The 22262-nt window shown below is 46.4% G+C and overlaps 1 protein-coding gene across 1 annotated transcript in view; it reads left to right on the top strand.

Annotated features, from left to right (window-relative positions):
* Positions 1 to 20429, top strand: part of Arhgap35 (Rho GTPase activating protein 35) — a 111783-nt gene extending 91354 nt beyond the window's left edge. Inside the window, exons 4-7 of the mRNA XM_076927356.1 lie at positions 5999 to 6076; positions 7215 to 7346; positions 16785 to 16890; positions 17466 to 20429. Coding sequence (XP_076783471.1) covers positions 5999 to 6076; positions 7215 to 7346; positions 16785 to 16890; positions 17466 to 17823 — 674 coding nt within the window. The 3' untranslated portion in view covers positions 17824 to 20429. The remainder of the gene's footprint in view (positions 1 to 5998; positions 6077 to 7214; positions 7347 to 16784; positions 16891 to 17465) is intronic.
* The last annotated feature ends 1833 nt before the right edge of the window (positions 20430 to 22262 follow it).

Below are 22262 nucleotides of genomic sequence, written 5' to 3'. Positions count from 1 at the left end.
GCTATTCCTGTGATGATCCTGTAGTGAGGCTCCAGCTCACACCCTACTTCATTCCCAGATAGCCGACATGTAGTTTCTTTTCTGCCCTCCTGTGTAGAACGTAGTGATACCTGGCTCAAGCTGGCTGTTGGCTCTACAATGTCATGAGTGCTTTTCTGTTCTGGGACACAGTGCTTCATCATATTGCTGTGTTAAAGAAGCTGTTACTTAGGGACTCAAAAAAAAGAGCTTAGAACATAATTTCAGACTAGTTCATGAAAACTGGAAGCTGCTGATAGATACATACCCATGGTTTGTCAATATATGTCTAGTTCCTGCAAAATAGGTAGAAAGTTTAAATGTGTCTAAAATCATTTTCTTAAGTCATTGAGAAATGAGTCCATGGTAAAATTACTAAAGCCAACATAATGGCACTTGCCTGTAATCCCAATGAAGTGGAAGCAGAAAAATCACCATGAAGTCAGGGCCAGCGTGGGTTACGTAGCAAGACCACCATCATCTTTGAGAAGGCCATTGTTGTTCTCATCATTATTGGCATCGTTGTTTTGAAAAGGCTGGAGATGTGGCTCTCAGCTGCGGTGATATAGCACTCAGGAGAAAGAGAGTTAACGCAAGGAGTGGTGAATAGGCCATTGGCAACAGTAGAAAAACAGCATCTCCGAAGTTACATAGGGAACTGGAGAGATGGCTCAGCAGTTAAGAGCACTGCAGCTTTTGCAAGAAGACTTGCATTTGGTTCCCAGCAGCCACATGGTACCTCATAACTGTTTAGAGTATGGTTATAGGGGCTCCAGCACCTTCTTCTGGCCTTACATACATACTTACATGCAAACAAAGCACTCATATACATGATGGAAATAAATTTTTAAATATTTAAAAAACAGGCCAGGTGTAGTAGTGCACACCTTTAATTCCAGCACTCAGGAGGCAGAGGCAGGTAGATTGTGAGTTCAAGGACAGCCTGATCTACAGAGCAAGTTCCAGGACAGCCAGGGCTACAGAGAAACCTTAAAAAAGAACCCAAATATGATTCTGAGGAGCACTCACATCCTGTGGCTCACAACCACCTGAAACTCCCAACTTTGGGTTCAGAGGACCTGTTGCCTCTGGCTTTTGAGGGGCAGCTATACTCACATGCAGAGCATATATACAGACATACAAACTTTTGTTTGTTTAGTTTTTGTTTTAAGACAGAGTCACTGTATCCCTGGCTGGGCTCACTATATAGACCAGACTAGCCTCAAACTTACAAAAATCCACCTGCCTCTGCCTTCCAGTAGTTGGGATTAAAGATGTGTGTCCCTGACCTGGTTCATACACATTATTTCCATTTTAAACTAAGGGGGTTTTTTGGTGGGTGGATATGGGTATGTGGGTTTATTTTTTCAAGACAGGGTTTCTTTGTGTAGCCCTGACTGTCTCTGGAACTTGCTCTGTAGACAGAGCTGGCTTTAAACTGAGAGATCTGTCTGCCTCTGCTTCCTAGGTGCATGCTGGAATTAAAGGTGTACACTAGTACCACCCAGCAAGTTTAAGTTTGGGATTTTGTTTTGTTTAAAGAAAAACGAAACAGACCATCCATTTTTCTGAGGAGACTGCACCTGGACCCCAGTTGGTACATAAGCTTATATCAGCATTAAGTCCAGTTTGGTAGCTGCCAGGGAAGAGCTGTGCCACCAAACACTCAGACTACGATACTCACTGTCCATGTGGAAAAATAAACATCATTATGCTTCACTGACTCACAAGTGAATGGGGTGTGGGTATACTGGGACCCCAGCAGGCAGAGGATAGCATGGCCAGAGGCATGGGGCCTCCTCTATGGCCAGGTGCTGCTGTTGAGTTTGGTGCTACTTAATTCTGTAGGGTCAAAGGTCTGTGGGCATTTAGCTTTTTAGAAAGGGAACTGGTGACTTCTGATACATGTCTGTCAGAATCCACCTGCTAGTCCAGGGCCCTAGAACACATAGACCAAGGGATCTTATTCACCCGATGGCCTCTCCAGAGGCAGCAGTCAGAATGTTGACCAGTGTTGAAATGCCTGTTGGCCTGGGACGTGCAGGTCCCCCCACCCCACAACCCCTATTCCCCTTGCAGCCCATACTGCCACTATGATGGCATCCTCAGTGCCCTTCTGCTAACTAGCACTGGTTAAGACCATGGTCTTCAGAAGGGATGTTGTTTCTTTGACATCTCATTTTTCACAGTGATGTCGCAGTGCTAGATTAGATGGGTACTCAGAATGGCAGTGAACTTCTTTCCTTGGCAGCTGGGAAATGGGCTCTAGAGTTAGCTCCCAGAAAAGCCTTTCTACATGTAAAAACAGAAGTTATCCTGAGGTTTTGTTTGTTTTGTTTTATTATTTACTTTTTTATGTGTATGAGTGTTTTGGTCTGCATGTGTGTACGTGCCTAGCACTCAAAGAAGAGGTTATCAGATTCCCCTGGAACAGAGTTAATGACAGTCACCATGTGAAAGCTGGGAGCCAAACCCAAGTCCTACATAAAAGCAGCAAATGTTCTTAACTGCTTTAGCCATTGCTCCAGCTCTGACATGTTTTTGTGATTTAAATTTTTTTATGATTAGCTTTGAAAAGGATGCTTATGGGAAATTTTGTTGTTGTTGTTGTATTGTTTGGGTTTCCGACAGGGTCTTACTGTGTAGCCCTAGCTGACCTGGAACTCATTGTATAGACCAAATTGGCCTCGAGCTTACAGAGATCCACCTGTCTTCTGCTTCTTGAGTGTTGGGATTAAAGGTATATACCACAATGCGCAGCAAAATTTTTTAAATTTTTAATTAGCATGCTTCAGAAAAAGTAATAAACGGGCTGGAGGGATTGCTCAGCAGTTAGCACTAGAGGACCTGGGTTCAAGTTTCCACCACCTTTGCATAGACACACATGTAGGGAAAACACCAATGCTCATAAAATAAAAATCCATTAAAAAAAAAAAAAAAAAAAAAAAAAAAAAAAAAAAGACAAGGAACAAAGAGCTAACCATGTGGTACATGCCTTTACTCCCAGCACTCAGGAGTCAAAAGTCAGGCAAGTCTCTTATGAATTGGAAACCAGACAAGACTGCATATCAATACCTTGTCTCAAAACAAACAAAGAAATAATTTCAATAAAACAAGAAGTCGGGCTAGTAAAGTATTGAGATAACTGAATTTCTGTTTTGCTGTGTTGTGTTTTTTGAGACAGGGTTTCTCTGTGTAGCCCTAGCTGTTCTAGAACTCACTATGTAGACCAGGCTGGCCTGGAACTCAGAGATCTGCCTGCATCTCCTGAGGGCTGGGCTGGGATTAAAGGCATGCGCCACCACTGCCTGGCAGTAATTGGATTTCTTGAGCCCAGGGATTCAAGGTCAATCTGGCAATACGCAAGACAAAGTGTCAAAAAAAAAAAAAAAAAAGTAATTTACACTCTATCCATATAGTGCTGTTCTTGAGTCACATCTTTACTTAAAAAAAAAACTCACACCATGTTCAGAGTCCTTGATGTCCTGCAAATGGCAGTGGAGCCTTTCCTTAAGATCCTTACAGCAGGAGCCCAAACAGGTGGCACCAACCTTGGCTTTCAAATGAAACAGTACGTCTACAAAAGGAAAAGTGATGACATCAGCATCATAAATCTGAAGAGGACCTGAGAGAGGGAGCCTCTGATGTCAGCGTCATCTCTAAGAACACTGGCTTCTTTGCTCCTAGGGACTTGATTTACCAGATCTAAGTAGCCTTCAGGAAGCCTCATCCTCTAGTGGTTACAGATCTCAGGGCTGACTACCAACCCCTTGCTGAGATGTCTACCATCTGCCTGCCATTGCTCGGTGTGACAAGATTTTCCTCTGTGCTGTGTGGACATTGCTATCCTATGCAACATCAAGGGAGCTCACCCAATGAATCTGATGTGCTTGCTAGCCTGGGAAGTTCTGCACATGTGTGGCACTATCTCCCATGAGCACCCATGGGAGATCATGCCTGATCTCTGCCATTGCAGAGATCCTGAAAAAACTGCAGAAGAAGAACAAACATAACTGAAAAGGCTGTGACCAGGGAGAAATGTCAGAGTGAGCAGCTCAGTCCTGCTCAGTCAGAGGTGGCATACTGATCTGACACTGTACAGGTGCCTCTGTGCCTGTCCAATAATTCCAGCCAGTGAGGACAGCTCTGCAATTTCTATGGCTCAGGCCAGTGAATGGGTTGGAGCCACCACTGAACTGTTCTGCAAACACTTGATCAAAAGAAAGGAAGATGAGTGGGAAATAAATGTTGTCTTTTAAAAGAAAGTAATGGGGGGAGGAAAACAAACATTATTTAATACTCAAAGACCTCTTTTAACTACAAAGTAAGAAGCAGTGCAGACGGAAATCAGTAGCATTAGTGAGAAATAGACCTAAGCTGGGCCTTGGGGTATTCTGTGGTAGAGCACTTGCTGGCCCGATTCTTCCCTAGCACTGCTGGAACACAAAAAGCTTCTTATGGCTCTCTACCCGTGAAAGACTGGGAGAACCTAAACAAGGATGAAACTGTTTCTGGAGTCATTGTGTATGCTGGGATCTTTAGAAACGTGTGTGACGTTGTTGGTTTGTGTTTTGGTTTTTATGTTGCTGAAGATCAAACCAAGGCAGGTGGCCTACCATTGAACTGTGCTGAGAGCTCAGTCCACTCCTAAGAGCTGTGTTATAAAAACATGAACACACTGAATTAATAGAGGAAAATACCATGGGATGTTCCATATGTGAAAGAAGGGACAGTGTTTCAATTCTTCATTTATTTGGGGTCAAGAAAAGCTTATTGACTGTCTAGCAGGGAGCAGCTGAGAGGTGAGGCACACTGGGGCTTTCTTTCTCCTTTCTGTGCCTCTGGTACTGGAATGGAGAGCCTGCTCATAGCCTGCAAGTGCTCTAGCACTGAACCACATTTCTAGCCCTTTATTTTCCTTTTTATTTTTGTGTGTGTTTGATTTTTACTTATTTTGTTGCTGGTGGAGGTAAGTGTTATTTCTCCTTCCCTGGGTTCCAGAGATTAAGCTCGGACTATCAACCTTGTCAGTGCCTTTGTCTGCTAAACTGTCTCACCAAGCAATTTTTTGGCCTTCTGAGACATGGTCTCTCTCTGTCATCCTTGTAAACCTGGGACTCATCATGTTGCCCCAACTGGGCTTGTTATGATACCTGCTTCCTACCTTCTAAAATTACAGATGTGTGCCACCTGCCTGGCTTTTTTTTAATAGGAAAACACCTCAGGCTGAAGAAACAGGTCAGAGGGCCTGAGATCAGGTAGCCCACAACTGTCCATAATTCCAGCTTCAGGCCACCCATTGCCCTCTTCTGTATACTGCAGCCATTGCACTCATGTGGCATACAGATGCATATACAAAACCAAAATAAGTCTTTGGTTATTTTCTTAGAAAAGGGTAAAGGCTGGAGATGACTCAGCAATTAAGAGCTCTTCCAGAGGACCCAGGTTGATTTTCCAGCACCGTTGTCTAGCCTTCATTGGCACCAGGCATACAAGTGTGGTGCACTGACATACACTCAGGCAAAACTTCCATCACATGATTTTTTTTTTTTACTATAATATTCAAGACTGTACATTAAAATGTGGGTAATATTGACAGGGTATAGTAATGCATGCCCTGAATTCTAGCATTCTGGAAATGAGGGCAAAAATCTCTGAGTTTGAGGCTGGCCTGGTCTGCATACCAAGTTTCAGCAAGTGCTAAATCAAATGTAGTAGAGACTGGAAGATCAGGTGTTCAAGGCTAGACTGAACTATGTAAGATCTTATCTATAGAGTAAAGGAAGGTGGGGCCCAGTAGTGTGATATTTTTGAGTAAAAAGAGAAGGAGCTGAAGCATCAAACAAGAAAGTCCTGTTAGTCCTGCTCTTCCCTCATAGTGGGAACCTCGTGGTTCCTGCAGACAGTCCCTGTCCCCATGCACAGACCCCCTCTGCTCTCCAGCTCTGGTTCATAGGACCTGCTTATTCTTTCTCCACAGGACTAAGCACTGAAGGCATCTACCGGGTCAGTGGAAACAAGTCAGAAATGGAAAGTTTGCAGAGACAGTTTGATCAAGGTAAGTAAGGCACAGTCTGGCCATATGTCACTGATCCCAAGCAGATACTGTGGCTGGGTTGTCATCAGGGCTTGGGTGCTCCTTCCACCTGTTAACCTGAGCCTAGCCCAGAGGGACTGGCTCCCGTTGCTGTCTACCACCATTATAGGTTTCCCTGGCCCTGCCTCACTTCTCTGGAAGGACCTTGCCGGTAGCATTTGAATTAATGATCAGGCCAGAGGTGTCTACGTCTCACAATGGCCCTGTGGGAAAGAAAGTGGGGAAACATTTCAAGATAACTGAGGCACTGAGCTAGATCCCACTTCCAAGCTGAACTCTTGAGCTGCCCTGCTCTGATGTTAGTCTATGAGAGGCTCCAAGCTCTTAATGTGAGAAATGCTTGCAATGAATGCCAAGCCATGCCACCAGTGCCAGGGCAGAACAGTGAATACTCTTAGCTATCATCAGCCAGAGAGTAGGGAAGCAGAGGGAACAGGGGCCAACTTCTGGAACAGTCAACACCTGCTGTCATGGGCCAGCTGACGGTGACACCTTGTAATCATGTGCTACCATTCAAACATCAAGAATATGTTGTGGTAAGACACATCTTTGGTATGCACATGTCAGATAATACACTTACACTAAGCCAGGATGTCAACAGTTAGAATTATCTTAGAATTATCTTACAGGTATATACCTGTAAGAATCTGAACAGCTGGTAATCTAGAGAGGAACACTTCATGCCCATCTGTAGACAAGTCATATAGAATCAGTCATACATGAGGCCTAGAGAGAGAAGGAAAATGAGAAGAAGGGTCAGTGGAGCAGTGGGCTAGGAAGGAAATAAGGGAGTCTTCCTCCCTCCATCAGGATCTGGATGAAGATGTGACTGTATGGCTGGCAGGAAGGGAAGTAAGGAAAAAGCTGAAGCTCATCATAACCAAGTTGGATGGCAGGTGGTCTAGCGGACCATGGTCCCCAGTCACTCTTCTCCTTCCCACAGGCCAGAGGTAACCTGTCAGACCATGTCTGTGAACCCAGGCTGCCAGCTCTGCACTCCATGCTAATCCTAAGCCCCTGCTCTGGGCAACATCTATAAGCCTTTTCTGGGAGCTTTCTTGTGGCTTCTGCTAACTTAGATGGGTTGGCTTTCTTTCAGACCACAATCTGGACCTGGCAGAGAAAGACTTTACTGTGAACACTGTGGCAGGGGCCATGAAGAGTTTTTTCTCAGAATTACCAGACCCCCTGGTACCATACAGCATGCAGATTGACTTGGTGGAAGCTCACAGTAAGTACGGACAGCCTGAGAGACTCCAGGTGGCCCTGCCCTTTGTGACAGAGGCACTTCTGAGTGTCCCACCAGGGCAGCTGTAGGTCCCCAAACCTGCCATCTAACGTGGGAGAGACCCCTGTCTCTCTGCTATGGCTGACCTCCCCATGTCTCCCCTGTGTTCACTCTTTGAGGTGAAGCTAGAACTTCCTGTTCTGAAGCACACTGTCCTGGACCCTTTCCTCACCTCCCTGCTGCCCTATTTAAGACAGCAAGCCTGTGATCTGAAGCCACCAAACTGTTAGAAAATTACCTCTGGGACTGGAAGAATAACTCAGTGGTTACGAGACTGCTATTGCAGAGGACCCAGGTTCAGTTTCTAGCACCACAATGTAATGATGTAATTCACAGCTATCCAAAACTCTTGTTCCAGCCACACCTGTGATGTACAGAGAGGAATGCAAGCAAAGCACATAAAACTAAAATTAGCATATCTAAAAAACTTTTTTGTTGTTAAAAGAGTAAAATTACCTGGGTGCATGTGTGGGGAAGGGGGATGTCAGTGGCTTTGGCCAGATCACAAGGCTCTGTAGCACATAAGCACTCTGGGTTTTTTGTTGTTTATTTTAGGTAGTGTCTTAGATATCCCAGGGTGCCCCAGACTCCTTATCTTGCGTCCTCTAACTCCCATGGGTCGGCATTATGGCATGTGCCACCATGCCTGACTTAGAACTTCTAGTTTTAATGACAGTCTCTAGGGCAGCAATTCTCAACCTGTGGATTGTGACCCCTTTCACAGGGGTCACATATCAAATATCCTATATATCAGATATTTACATTACAATTCATAACAGTGACAAAATTACAGTTGTGAAGTAGCAATGAAAATAATGTTATGGTTAGGAGTCACTACAGTATGAGGAACCATATTAAAGGGTTGCAGCATTAGGAAGCTTGAGACCCAGTGCTCTAGGTTGATTGTTGTGTGGGAGTTTTCCCATTGTCCAGTCTTAGGAGAATGTCATGTGCCTTGAAGGACCTGACCTTTTGAGGCTGTCCACCGTAGGGCACTTATTTTATTATTTTGCCAAAGGAAGCCTTGGCTCTTGCAGGGGAAAAGGGGGAAGACCCAGAAACAGCAATTCCTCTACAGCTGCTGAAGGGGTTTTCAGACAGTCTGATCTACCTAGTGAGTTTCAGAACAGCCAGAACTACATAGTATAATCCTGTCTCAAAAAGAAAAGAGAAAAGAAAGAGTTCCCTTTCCAAGCATCAAGAAAGAAGTCAGACAAGAAAAGGTCCTGAGCTAACTCATCACTGCCTGACTCAAGCTTTACTCTCACGGCTGTGTTGAGGGTATAGGTTAAGTGGCTTCCAGACCTGAGTCCCTGCTCCTCTAATGAAACCACCCCAGCTGTGAAAGGTGCAAGGCTCAGGGTATTTATACATGCTCTGTTTTCACATTTTGCTAGCCTCTTCTTTTGCCCACCTACCAAGGCTGGGAAGCAGCATTTATGTGGGGATCATCTTAGATTCATTAGGTCTCTCTAAAGGAAGTTAGAAGGAAGTTCAGGAGGCCTTGCACTGCTTAATACCCAGCTGCTGAAGACCTAGTTCTCTTACTTTGCCTTGACCTGGCGCCATCTAGAGGCATGTTGAGTGCTGCCACCCAAGAGAATGCCATTGTTTCTTGGAACAGCTGACATGGCAACTTTTTGTTTGGGAAGGGGCAGAAGAGGGTGTTGTTGATTGAAGGCTATCTCAGGGTTTCTATTGCTGTAACAAAAAGACCATGATTAAAAAGCAAGTTGGGGAGGAAAGGGTTTATTCTGCTTATACTTCCACACTGCTGTTCATCACCAAAGGAAGTCAGGTCAGAAACTTAGAGAAGGAACCTGGAGTAGGAGCTGATGCAAAGGACATGGAGAATGCTGCTTACTACCGTACTCCTCACGGCTTACTCAGCCTGATTTCTTAGAGAACTTAGGACCACCAAGTCAGGGATGGCTCCACTTACAGTAGACTTGACCGTCCCCCATTGATCACTAATTAACAAAATGCCTTACAGCTGGGTCTTGTGGAGCCATTTCCTCAAGTGAGGCTCCTTTCTCTGATGACTAACTTACATCAGGTTGACACACAAAACCAGCCAGTACAACTGACCCCTTGTCAGCTTGAAACACAAATATCACTATTAAACCACAACCTTATTATTCGTCCCTTTCTTATGAATAACCTTTCTTAATCATCCCCAAGATCTCAGATTAAAAACAACTTTAAAAGTCCCTCAGTCTTTACAAACTTAAACACATTAAGATTTCATTCCCTTTAAAATATCCAATCTCTTAAAATTCAGAGTCTGTTAACATTCAAGATCTTGCAATTATGGATGCCAGTAAAATAAAAAAATAAATGAAATACTTTGGTACTTCAAGAAGGAAGAGTCAGGGCAAATCAAAGCAAAATCATACTCCAACCATGGGGGTGGGGGGCTGAGTCACTTCTCCAGCTCTGCCCTCTGCACCACACAGCTTGTAGGATCCCCTTGGCTCTACCCCACTGCTGCTGCTGTTCTTGATGGTCATTTCATGGTACTGGCATCTCCAAAAACTGCTGGGGTCCCTTGCTGCAACTGGCCTACACTTTTTACCTATTGCCTCATGGCTTGCCTTCATGGTGCCAAGCCTCAACTTCTCTGCATGGACTCCTTCAAGCCTCAGCTGTTCTTCATGCCTTCATGCTTTTAAAACCTGGGTGACTATTACACATTACCAAGATCAGCTGCTAACATTCAGCTGTGATCACCTCTGCAACATAGTTTCTGTGTACTGACTCTCTCAGGAAACACTTCCCAAAGAATCTCACCTGACCAATGCTGGTCCTTTTTTAGTTACTGCTAATTTCTTAGCTCCAGCTAACCAGCATCAATTGTCCCAGTAATGTAAAGGTTTCACTTCAGTAGTTCTGGTCTCTTTGTTAATCACAGCTAACCAGAACTACAGAATCTTAATTCAAAATAGCAAATGGCCCTGTTAGAATCTTTAATCTTCCCTCTGAAACGTCCAAGCCAGATCTCCATCTTCTGTATTTTTCTCAGCATTCTGATCTTCCAAGTTCCTAAAGAACTTCCCACTGAGCTCTCAACACTCAATGGTTTTTGTAGCCCAAAGTTCCAAAGTCCTTCCACAATCTTCCCCAAATCATGGTCAGGCCTGTCACAGCAATACCCCACTCCTGGTACCAACTTCTGCTTTAGTTAGGGTTTTACTGCCAAAAAAAAAAAAAAGCTTTAGTTAGAGTTCCAGGAGAACTCTTATAAGGACAGCATTTAATTGGGGCTGGTTTACAGGTTCAGAGGTTCAGTCCATTATCAAGGCAGAAGCATGGCAGTGTCCAGGCAGGCCTGGTACAGGCAGAACTGAGACTACTATATCTTCATCTGAAGGCCACTAAGAGAAGACTAGATTCCAGGCAGCCAGGATGAGGGTATTAAAGCCCATCCCACAGTGCCACACCTACTCCAACAGGGCCACACCTCCTAATAGTGCCACTCCCTGGACAAAGCATATACAAACAATCACAGAAGGCCCACTTCCCTTTCTCCAGTCGCTTCTGACACCTAGTCTGTAGGTTTCCACAGCTCAAGAGGTACCGTACAGCAGCCTGGGAAGGTTAGAGTCTCATAACTTCCTCTCCATTGCATACTTTTTGGACCCCTGCTAGTCATCTATGCTGCCTTGTCTGAACTGTCCTTTCTCGACTATCTGACAGAAGTGAATAGAGATAAGGGGATCTCACTGACATGGTACCTCATAGCAGAAGCAACAAGTGGAGCACAGGGCTCTATGGATCAGGGTGGGCTTAACTGAGTCAAGTGCCAGGCAGTGAAAAAGTTGTGTCAAGGGAAGATTGCCCAGGTTTCCATGGCAACAGCACCTTGACCAGCTCTTTTGCCTCAGAGTGTGTGTGTTCAGGCTTGCATTCAGTTCTACATCCCATCACAGTAGATACCAAGGTCACTGTCTGACTGTTGTGTATGCATCAGAATTTCACAGTATTGAACACTACTAAGGAGTGCTCACCAAGTAGAATCTGTATGCTTATTCCCCAGTTGTCTTCCCAGCTTAGTCAAGGTGACATGGAGACTCGGGCACCACCAGAGCTCCCAGATTGTTGCTTGCTGTGTGCAGCAGGCTCTGCTGGATTATTGATGCATGTTCTTAGTCACCAGTGAGGTAGAGGATTGTCTCTCCATGGTACAAAGGAGCCCAAGGTTCTGAGAGTGACACAGCTTGGCTGCAGGCCCAGGTCACACGGCTGGGGACTTAGCAAGCTGGAACTTGAATTCCTGCTTTTCCTGGGTGGAAGCCGATGCTCTCTGTAGACAGACTCAAGCAAGCTGAGCTGCAAGTGCACAGAGCTCCATGGTGGGGGGAAAGGCAGGGAGTAGTGAGGAAGAAGGGTCCTGAGCTGTGGCTTCAGGCAGGGGCTAGAGTCAGAGGCAGCAGGCAGGAGCTTTGTGTTACCCTCTCTTCCATGACACCTCATCCCAACCAGGACTTGTTTCCAGCCTGCATGGCTTTTTTTCTTTCCAGTTCTCTACCTCCAGCACAACCAATCCCTTCCTTGTCCAGAATCCCTCCAGTCTATCTGGTCCCAACAAGCTGCCTTATGGCTTCTGTGCTGACAGAAGTTCTAGAGCTAGGTCCGGCTTGGATCAGGGACACCAAGCCAAGGACCTGTAGGCTGTCAGTGCTTGATTGTCCAAGAGAAATTGTTCTCAATGCAGGCTTATCATCTACCCTTCCCACTAGGCAAGTGAGACAGCTTAGGCTACAGATACTATGTGACTAGCAGCCAGATTGTGGAATGGATGGCCCTCACTCCCTTGTGGGCTCCTGGTCCCATACTACCTCAGGATGTTGCATTCTTTTGTCTATCCAGATAGCTATTCAGGGACCCTATGTCCCTCACTAGAAGTACATGTGTTATGCCCTGTATGGACAGAGAGACATGGCCATGACAGACAATATATGGTTCCAACTACAGTCTGGTGGAGAAGAGACACTGCTCTGCTTGCTGCACGACCATGCCTCCAGAACAGTCTGAATTTTCCATTTTGAGCCAAACAAAGGGTACTCTCAGCCTGGCCTTAGCCATAATCTTGTTTACCACATGGAAGACTAGGTTACACCTGGGCCTGCCTACATTTCTCAAGCCTCTGCCTAGCTCTCTTCTCTTCTATTACTATAAATATGCATAGTTCTCAGCCTGGACCTCAGCTGGCAGTAAGCAGTCAGGGTGGGGACAGTGGGATCATGGTTCTTGCCATGAGGTTTTATGGCCAGGGCCAGTTCTTGTACATTTTTTTTTTTTTGTTGTTGTTGTTGTTGTTTATTTTATTTTATTTTGTTTTATTTTTAGTTTGGGTGTTTTTGTTGGTTGGGTTTTTTGTTTTGGGTTTTTTGAGACAAGATCTCACTCTATAGTACAAGCTGCCCTCAAACTCTGGATTGATCTTCCTGTCTCAGCTTCTCTGGTGCTGGAATTTCAGGTGTATATACTACAGCTGGCTCTCTGTACTTTTTAGAGCCCTGGTTTGTGTATACTCTGAGGATGTTTGTAAGGTCCCTGGTAGTAATGACCTTCTCTTCCTTAGGGCCTCTTGAGGATGTTGCCAGCTGCAACATGTGTATGTAGGCTGTACCTTGGTTCTTTTGGCCCCTGAGTACCTGCCCACAACCCCACTCCATTTCTTTTACAGGCTCTTAGGCATGGCAGAGGGTCTGGAGCAGAGAGCAGAGCTGAAGTTCAGCCCCACTTTCTGCCTGGATGCCTGCTTAGGATTGGATGGAGAGAGCACCTGGAAACTGTTCCCCAGGTGTCCTGTGCTCCAAACACAGTGCAGATATAAGAGCCTTCTGACTCCTAGAAGACAGAGGATACCAAATGAATCTTGGTGTCAGGAATGGGATGATTCTCTCCTGTGTTGGTCAGAGAGACACCTAGAACAACATAGGATATTACCATGCTTGGTTGCCTTCTGTAGCTCAGTGAGAAGATCCTGTTGCTGAAGACACCACTCACTTTTGTATGCAGGACACAGATTTCAACCTCAACTGATTGGAAAACTCACTACTGGCTAACCTACATATTGCCAGAAAATGACATTAATAGTCTTACCCAGAGCTCAACCCTGCATATTACAATACCTGGCAAGGTGTATCCATTGGTTCAATGGTGGCATGAATGGTTCAAACCAACTTCTTTCTGATTGGATATGGTTAGGAATAAGCCTCCTCCCCAAGAGGAATTTTATATCAGGTACTGTAAATACATTCAATAGCCCATGACTGAAGAGATCACTGACAGAGGTAGGTTTTTTTGTTTGTTTGTTTTTTTGTTTTTTTTTTTTTTAAAAAGGCAATGATGGAGTAGGACCTGGCTTACTGGTACACTGTGTGCCTAGTATGTGAAGGTCCTAGGTTCCATCCCCAGCACCTGAAATGGAGGAACCAGCCTTGCCTTAGTGTCATAGGCCTAGGACCAGACTTTGCAAGGAAGATCCTATAACTCTCCTGGTGGTCCTTATGCTAGACATTTGGTGCTCCTCAGTGCTCATGAGCACAGGGACCTGGCAGGGAATCAATTAGGTTGGAAGGGAAAGGGAGAGAGTACAGGATAAGAACCATCTAAGTCTTTCTTGGGCTTCAGACCCAAAAGACCACCAGAAGGAGTGTGAGCTTTTCCATGGAAGGGCATAAATCAGTATCAGAACAGCTCCAGCACCACCTCAGGGAAGAAACATCCATCAATGCTGTCTGACATTCTGCTACACAGGTGCTACACAGATGAAAAGAAACATGGCCATGTTCGAGTCATAGGGTACCTAAAGGAACCTGTGCGTGCTTGTATCTGAAAGGGTTCACTTGTTCTAGTAAGTGAAAATGAGCCATGCTCATGATTCTTAGTCTGTGCTTGTATAATCAGTCTCCCATGATCCCTCCTATGGCTTCCTTCTGCTAAACAGACTTCTTACTGAAACACAACAACGAACTATTTTAAAGTTCTGGACTATAGGACAGCCATGGAGGCTGAACCATTGAAATGACTAGTTAGAAACTGAAGCTAGACTAGTTCACACCTCAATTCTTGTGACTTAATCATCTTCTGACAGGCAGACAACTCCATTGTTCAGCTTCCCCAAAAGTCAGTGCAGCTCCAGGCCCCTTAGCTCTGAGCGCTCACTTTGAAGCTCTGGCCCAAAAAGTATTCCCTCTAGTCTCTCTTACAGACAGGAGACTGAGTGACCCTTGGGTGTCACTTGCCCAGGTTCACAGCTTCAGGGTGCCACAGACAGGATTGTTACTCAGCTCTGAACTGCAGCCAGTTACACAATACTCCTGGGGGGGGGGGGGGACTTCCAGCATGTCCTCTACTGTAAAGGTTCCCAGCTAGGAAACAGTGATATTTACCTTTTTTAAAAAAATTTATTTATTAAAAACAGATTTGTTTTGTGACAGGGTCTCACTATATAGCTCAAACTACCCTGGAACTCACCACGTATACCAGGTTGGTCTCAAATTCACAGAGATCCCCCTGCTTCTGCTTCCTAAGTTTTGGCATCTACCACCACACCCAGCCTAAAACAGATTTTGTTTTTAATGCAATCTATTTTAATTATAGTTTCTCTTCCCAGGTTCTCCCCACCATACCCTTTTTTTCCTCTTTCATTTAGGAATCAGGCATCTAAAAAATAATAAGATAAAATAAAAACAATCAGAATAGGACAAAACAAGCAAACTAACAGAAGAAAAGAGCCAAAGAACAAGCTCAAGAGACAGACGCAGAGACAGATATCCATACAAACTGAAATTCCAAGAAACATAGAATGGGAAACCATGATATATATGCAAAAGGACCTGTTGGAGTGGGGGCTGACCAAGCATGGTGAGGCAACCTCCAAAATACATCGTTGAGTTCATTTTGTGCTGGCCATCTACTGCTGAGCACTTGGCCTGCCTGCAGATGCTTTGTATGCCCTGTCAGACTCCAACAGAGAAAACCGATTCTTCGTTTGTGAACACTTATCAGTTGGAGATAGAAGCTGGATTAGGGATGTAGGCTTCCTTACCCTATTTTTAATCATTTTTATTGTTGTGTTTTGATGCTGAGTTAGGGTCTTATTCTGTAGTCTAGACTGACCTCAGATTCACAATCCTCCTGCTCCAGCTTTCCCAGGGCTGGGATTACAGATGCATGCGTAACACCAGGCCCAACATGGCCTTGGCCTAGCAGGCGTGAAGCAGGCGTGAAGCATGAGTATCTGAACCTCAAGTGTCTGAGGCAAGAAGACTTGGCAGGCTTGGCAGTGTCCAAGGAGGTTATGCCCAAAACCAACAAAAGCCATTTTAGTTTGGTTTTTGTTTTGTTTGGGGGGGTTATGTGCATGTAGGCACATGGAGGTTAGTGAACAACTTACAGGAGACAGTTTTTTGTACCCTGTGAGACCCAAGGATCAAGCTTAGGTTGTCAGACAGACCTGACAGATAGTGCTATTGCCCACGGGCCATTAGCACACTTTAAACCTCAGAGAGGTGGCAAAAAGATGCTTTTCTGTGTGCAGAGGAGTCAGAGATGACTGGTGTCACTCTATTTGGAGTTGAAACTATTTTTTTGCCTCCCTGCCAGAATAAGCCAAACTCAGCTCAGTTCTACAGGTGGTTAGTTCAAATCCCTGCTCCACGGCCATTCTGTCTTGATTTTTCTTTCCCATACTCAAAACAGGGCAGACTATGGAGATGACTGACTTGGCATGGTGTGGCTGACATGCCTCCTGTCACAGCACATTAGAACTCTCAGTGGGCATGGTAGGCGGCAGTAAAAACAGGGCATGTGATCCCTTTGAGCTGCATAAGAATTGCCCACTGTATCAGCCCCTCTGACAGAACCATGTGTGGGGAAGGACAGAGGCCCTGGTCTTGTGGCAGACCCCCTCCTTCCATGGTCTGTCAGTGTGGGTGGGTGGCAGCACCCTCCGTCTGGCCAGGAAGCAAGCAGTCTTTCTGCATCGGGGTGCCTGTCTCCAGGGGCAACCAATGAGCAAAGAATGGTGTTCTTTATGGTAGAGTCTGTGGATGGTTCGTCTTGGGGGGTTGGGGGGAGGCAGGAAGCCCAGGCACACAGTACTGCCCTTCACCAGGGGCCTGGGACATAGACGTGGTCTAGACCCTGGTCCAGGTGTGCGGCCATGGGTGCAGGCTCTGGGCATGAGAGTAGGATGGGGCTGCCTTCCCAGAGGATTCCCAGAGCACACCTGGGCTGGCACCAAGCCACCTGTCCTACCAACTGCTCTGTATCCACATTGTATCCACATTTCAGGTTTCACATTGGGTAGTATGCCTCCTCAGAACACCCACCAAACTTAGCCCTGAAAGCTTTCATTTTCTCTTTCAGAAATCAACGACAGGGAACAGAAGTTGCATGCTCTGAAGGAAGTGCTGAAGAAATTCCCAAAGGAAAATCATGAAGTCTTCAAATATGTCATCTCCCACCTGAACAAGTAGGTTTAGGAGCTGCTGGTTGTTTTTCCTTCTGTATAAGTGGCATGTTGGGTTAGTTAACTGAGGGAGAAGGCCAGCAGGGCTGCCCTCTTATAGCAGTGAGCAGCATAGCTAGACCCTTGGCATCCTTACTTTCCATTCTGGCTCTTGCTCCAAGCCCGTGGGGGATGACGAGGTAGTTTCTCTGGCAGGTGCTAGTGCCTTCAGAAACTTCATAAAACCAAAAATGCCAAGGACTTTTCATAGCTGCTCCTTCTCGGCCATGTCTCAGTGCTGGTGTGAGACAGATCACATATCCGGAGGGGTGCTTTGGGACAGAGCAGCCTGTCCTGTGAGCAAAGCACTTAACCAGTACCCAGGTTTAGCCACTCGTGGTGGGCCTGTTGGCAGAGGGGTAGTTTTGGAGCCATTCACTAACTTCTTGCCTATCCCAAGCATCATCACCAATTTGGTCGATGGTCTGGGCCCTGCAGCTCCTTGAAGCTGGTGACAGGTTCAGGGCAGAGCAGAGCAGGCAGGGAGGACACCCCTGAGGCCCTGTGCAGATCTCACCTGGCTTTGCTGTCACCTGCAGAGTCAGCCACAACAACAAGGTGAATCTTATGACCAGTGAAAACCTGTCCATCTGCTTCTGGCCCACGCTGATGCGGCCTGACTTCAGCAGCATGGATGCGCTCACAGCCACGCGCTCCTACCAGACCATCATCGAGCTCTTCATCCAGCAGTGCCCCTTCTTCTTCTACAACCGGCCCATCAGTGAGCCGCCAGGGGCTGCGCCTGGCTCCCCTTCAGCCATGGCTCCCACTGTCCCCTTCCTCACCTCTACACCTGCTACCAGTCAGCCATCACCCCCCCAGTCACCTCCTCCAACCCCTCAGTCCCCAATGCAGCCATTGCTCTCCTCTCAGCTCCAAGCCGAACATACGCTGTGAGCCACCACAGCCCAGGAAGCAGGAAAACTAATCGTCTTCTTGACAGGGTGGCATTTGGCCTTGAACAAAATCAGGTCCCATGGGGTGGAGGTCACAGCCAATCGCCTTTTTAAGACTTCAGTGGCAGCACTAGCCAGTGTCCACCACTGCTGGCCAGTTGAGCACCTGCTCTTCACCTACTCTGCCCTGGCTATGGCTGTGGCAAGATGTGAGGCCCCGCCTTGGTCTGGGCCAATCTGAGGATTGAACTGACCAGATAGCGGCCCCTTCACCTTACTGCTCCTTGGACCCCTTGGCCCAACCTGTCTGCCTGCACCAGCGTCAGGCCCCACCGCCGGGACATCACCCCAGCCTCTGCCAGGGGCAGAGGTAACCCCAGCAGGGCTGGCCCCTCTAAAGAGGACGATTCCCAGTTTGTCCTCTCTCATTGTCCATACCCACACACACCTGCAGTGGGGGTCTTGGAAACATCTGGGCTATGGCTCTGCTACCCAATGGGACACACTGGGGCACTGGCATGGCCCAACAGCACAGCAAGAGGAGAGCTTTGTGCCTAGACCCAGTGTGTGGCTGTCCTCCAACCCCTTCCCAGGCTTCTGATTCATTCTCTGCAGCAAAGGAACACTGGAAGAAAGATGGAACTCCTCCACAGAGACAGAAAGACAAAAACCACGGGGAGAAAACAGACCTCAAGTTTCCACTCCCACCTGCCAGGTGGCCACTGGGTAAAAAGCCCCTTTGTCTATGTGTGACAGCAAAGCAAGGACACCTGGGCAGTGACTATAAACACAGCCCCACCCCCTGAGAAGACAGAGCCCTTGGAAGAATTGTTAGCATGGCCCCCACCCCTACTACCCACCAACACACTACATACACTACTATAGAAACACTACAGCTGTGTGCACACAGCACCATGTTTGGTGTTGAAGTCGGGTCATTTCATCCCATGCTATGGATGCAACCAGAAAAGCTGTCTGGGATATGAGCAGGTGTGGCACCTTCCAGAAATGATCATCTGGTTATGGAATGGAGGGTCCTGTTTTTAAGCAAAGGCACCATGCCTGGCTTGTCATCACACTGACCCAGCCCTGACACTTTCCTCAGCAGCCTCCCCATACTCTGCTTCTGATATGGCAGCCCTTGTTGGCTCCTGCCTTTGCCCCCCACTTTAATCTTAGCACTGGGCCATGAAATCTGACACTAAGGTACCCTGAGCATAGGAGGGGCATGGGTCGCACCATTGCACTTTAGAAATAGCACGTGGGAGTGTTCCCAAGGGCCTCAGGTGGACTGCCACCCTGCCTTTACCTCTGTAGGACAAGAGGATGACTGGCCTCTGGCCAGGGTCCTGCCCTAGAGAAGCTGGCTGTCTCCCTATCTCTAGTACTTGGCAATATGAGGTGCTTGCAAACACTAAGGCTGCCCCTGCAAAGCAATCTCCAAGACAGAACCAAACCCAAGGTACAAATGTGTTATACGTAAATGTGTTCCTTCCTGGGGGTCTGTGTTGGGTGTTGTGGACCTGGAGTCAGTAGGAACATAATGTGTGGTATCCACTAAAGTTGCAGTCAGTCCCCTGCCCTGACTTCATGCCCAAAGCCGCCGCTATTGAAATGCTTCCATTCAGTAGCTTCTGCGTTGGCTCTTTGCAGAGATGGGAGTGGAGTCTGCTGCATGTGCCTGTTATGTTGGCAGTGGGTGGTAGGCAGAGGTAGGCACACGGCTAGTAGAGCCCTGCTCAGACCTCACTTGTGGACACCAGGCTGATGCACCTCACTTCTGCTTCAGGCACCTACACACTCCTGACAAGGCAACCTGGGGAACTACAGAAGACAGAGATTCTTGGGGCTTGAGTGGGTGACCAGCTCAGCTGCTGCTGCCCCACCCTGGGTGACCACAGCCTGGCACCACCCAACATTGCCACAGCACCCAGGGCTGGATTTTGTGTCTCACATTGGGTAGTATACATTCCTTCTGCACTGTCCCGCCTTCTCATCTCAGCCTTTTAAGGGATATGGAAAGGTCTGGTGCTCTGTCGGCCCCAACACTCTCCATTTTCCCTAGCCAAGGCAGGCAGCAGCAGTAACAGACTTCTTAGAATCTTCACACTTAGAACCCACTACATGGGGTGATATAAGAGCAACTTGTAGACCAAAGGGGTGGGTGAGCTCTCCTGTGGTTTGTACCCCTGGTGTAGTGGGAAGAATCCCTGAAGACCTGTGTCCCCTAAGTGAGGACCCTAAGGGTATCTTGTGCTCTGCCCTGGAACCCTAAGACTTTTAACAGTGGGCCAACTATAATTCTCATCCCCCAAAGTCATCTAGAGATGGCAGGTGGAAAACGGTGGTTCTCCATTCCACATCCATTTCCAGTGTGCATGGGGAAGGCACAGGGATGAACTGGGTCAGTCCAGAACTGCAGCAGCCAGTGACACTAGAGAGAGGCCAAGGCTAGAGGCCCTATTACCCAGCCATGCAGCCACCCAAGTAGTGGAGCCAGGACATAAGTTATTGTTCACATTAAAGAATCATGTTCCCTGTGTACATTTTAAACAAAGGAAAAGCCTCGGGATTGTATGGGAATAAAACTTGTTTGAAAATTTGGAATAGTGCTGCTGTCGGCTTATTTTTCTGGTACTTGTATTTTCACATGTTAAATGATCTTTATATGTATTGGATTAGCAAATATGAGTTTCTTGAGAACAAACAGAAACATTAATGGTATTAAAGTGTGTTAGTAGTCTGGCCATATGCCCAAACTTCTGTTTTGCAGCAAAAGTGGAAACCTGTCTGTAAAGCGAGTGTAATGATGATTTCCTGTATCATGGGGGCTCAAACCAGGACCTCTCTAGTTGCTGTTAGGAATGTCTGCTTCATTTCCAGGCTTTTTAAAAACAAACAAACAAACAAACAAACAAAACAAGTCATGGGTTTCTGAGGCTCCAGCCTGTTTAGTGCATGGGCAGCCATCCTGGCAGCCAAGGCATCTCTGACTGAGGTGTTTTTGTTTGGTTTTGTTTTTTAAGATCATGTATTTGCTACAAATTATTGTACTTGTTTCAATGGGAATGGTGTAAAAAAAAAAAAAAAAGAAAGAAAGAAAGAAAGGCCTTATGTGATATGTATTATAGTTAATAAATCAATCTTGTAAAAAAAAAAAAAAACATAAATAAAAGCAGGCCTGAGAGAAATGAAGGGTTGCAGTCTCCAGCAGCCTGGAGGCAAGTTCCCTATTCCCCTTTCCTCTACAGTGGTGTTCCACAGGGCAGAATTCTGAGAACCACAGATGGCTAAGACCTTTGGGAACGTCCTAAGAAGTGAGAAGGCCAGCCTCCTAAAGAAACCACCAAAAACATTTCTGCCACCCCTGAAAATGTTGAAAGAATGACTGTGGTGCACACCTATAGTCCTAGGACAGGGTGTACTGAGGCAGTTGGTTTTAAACATCTATGTGTGAGGACATTTGAGTGGATGTGAATGGGGTCACATGGCTATCATGAAGACTCATCAGAGGACACCTTGACGAAGTAGGATCTTCCCTCCCACCATCCACATCCCAGATGGTGACAAGTGCTCGTAGCACTACCTGTGGGTCCCTCTGCCCATTCTAGTGCTCTAGAATGCTGTAACTCAAGCTTGCTAGGATTCTGATAGATCCCCACATGCCCGTTTAACCTGACCTCCCTTGACCTTCCCTATGGCAGGAGCTTAGAAGTTTTTCATGTAAGATGTCTATCACAGTGCCACCAAATGGATGGGAAAAGACCTCAAGGGAGCCTCAAACTTCAAACAAGCCTACCTGCCTCCTAAGTGAGTTTGTTTTATTTCTGAAGGTTTCTCTATGTAACCCTGGCTGTCCTGGAACTCATTCTGTAGACCAGGCTGGCCTTGAACTCAACTCAGAGATTGCCTCCTGAGTGTTGGGGTTAAAGGTGTGCACTACCACTGCCAGGATACCTACATGTAAGATAAAAGGCAGTTGTTGGGACACGCAATGAACTGAACATGGGTCCTCTGTAAAAGCGCAAGCTCTATTAACCTCTAAGCCATTTCTCCAAGCCCCATTTTCAGTTTTTTTTTTTTTTTTGGTTTTGGTTTTGGTTTTGGTTTTGTTTTGTTGGGTTTTTGTTTGTTTGTTTTTTGTGTTTGGTTTTTTTTGTTTGTTTGTTTTTTGTTTGTTTGTTTGTTTTTTGAAACAGTAGGAAAGGCCTTATATGAAGGGTTTTGTGGGTGAATGTAGTTCCTATGGAGGCCAGCAGAGGGCATAGGGTCTTCTGGAACTGGAGTTACTACTGATTGTGAGCTGGGAAGGATTCTGGTGCTCTATATGGTGTGCACCTTTAGCCACTAAGCCATTTCCAGCCCCCAAGATGGTATTAATATGTAGCCTAGATTTTTCCTGTACTCAGTGCAATCCTCCTGAATCAGCCTCCTGAGTGC

The sequence above is a fragment of the Arvicanthis niloticus genome, chromosome 29 (genome assembly GCF_011762505.2).
Source record: "Arvicanthis niloticus isolate mArvNil1 chromosome 29, mArvNil1.pat.X, whole genome shotgun sequence".
In the NCBI taxonomy this organism is placed as follows: domain Eukaryota; kingdom Metazoa; phylum Chordata; class Mammalia; order Rodentia; family Muridae; genus Arvicanthis; species Arvicanthis niloticus.
This window is presented reverse-complemented; position numbering and strand designations above follow the sequence as displayed.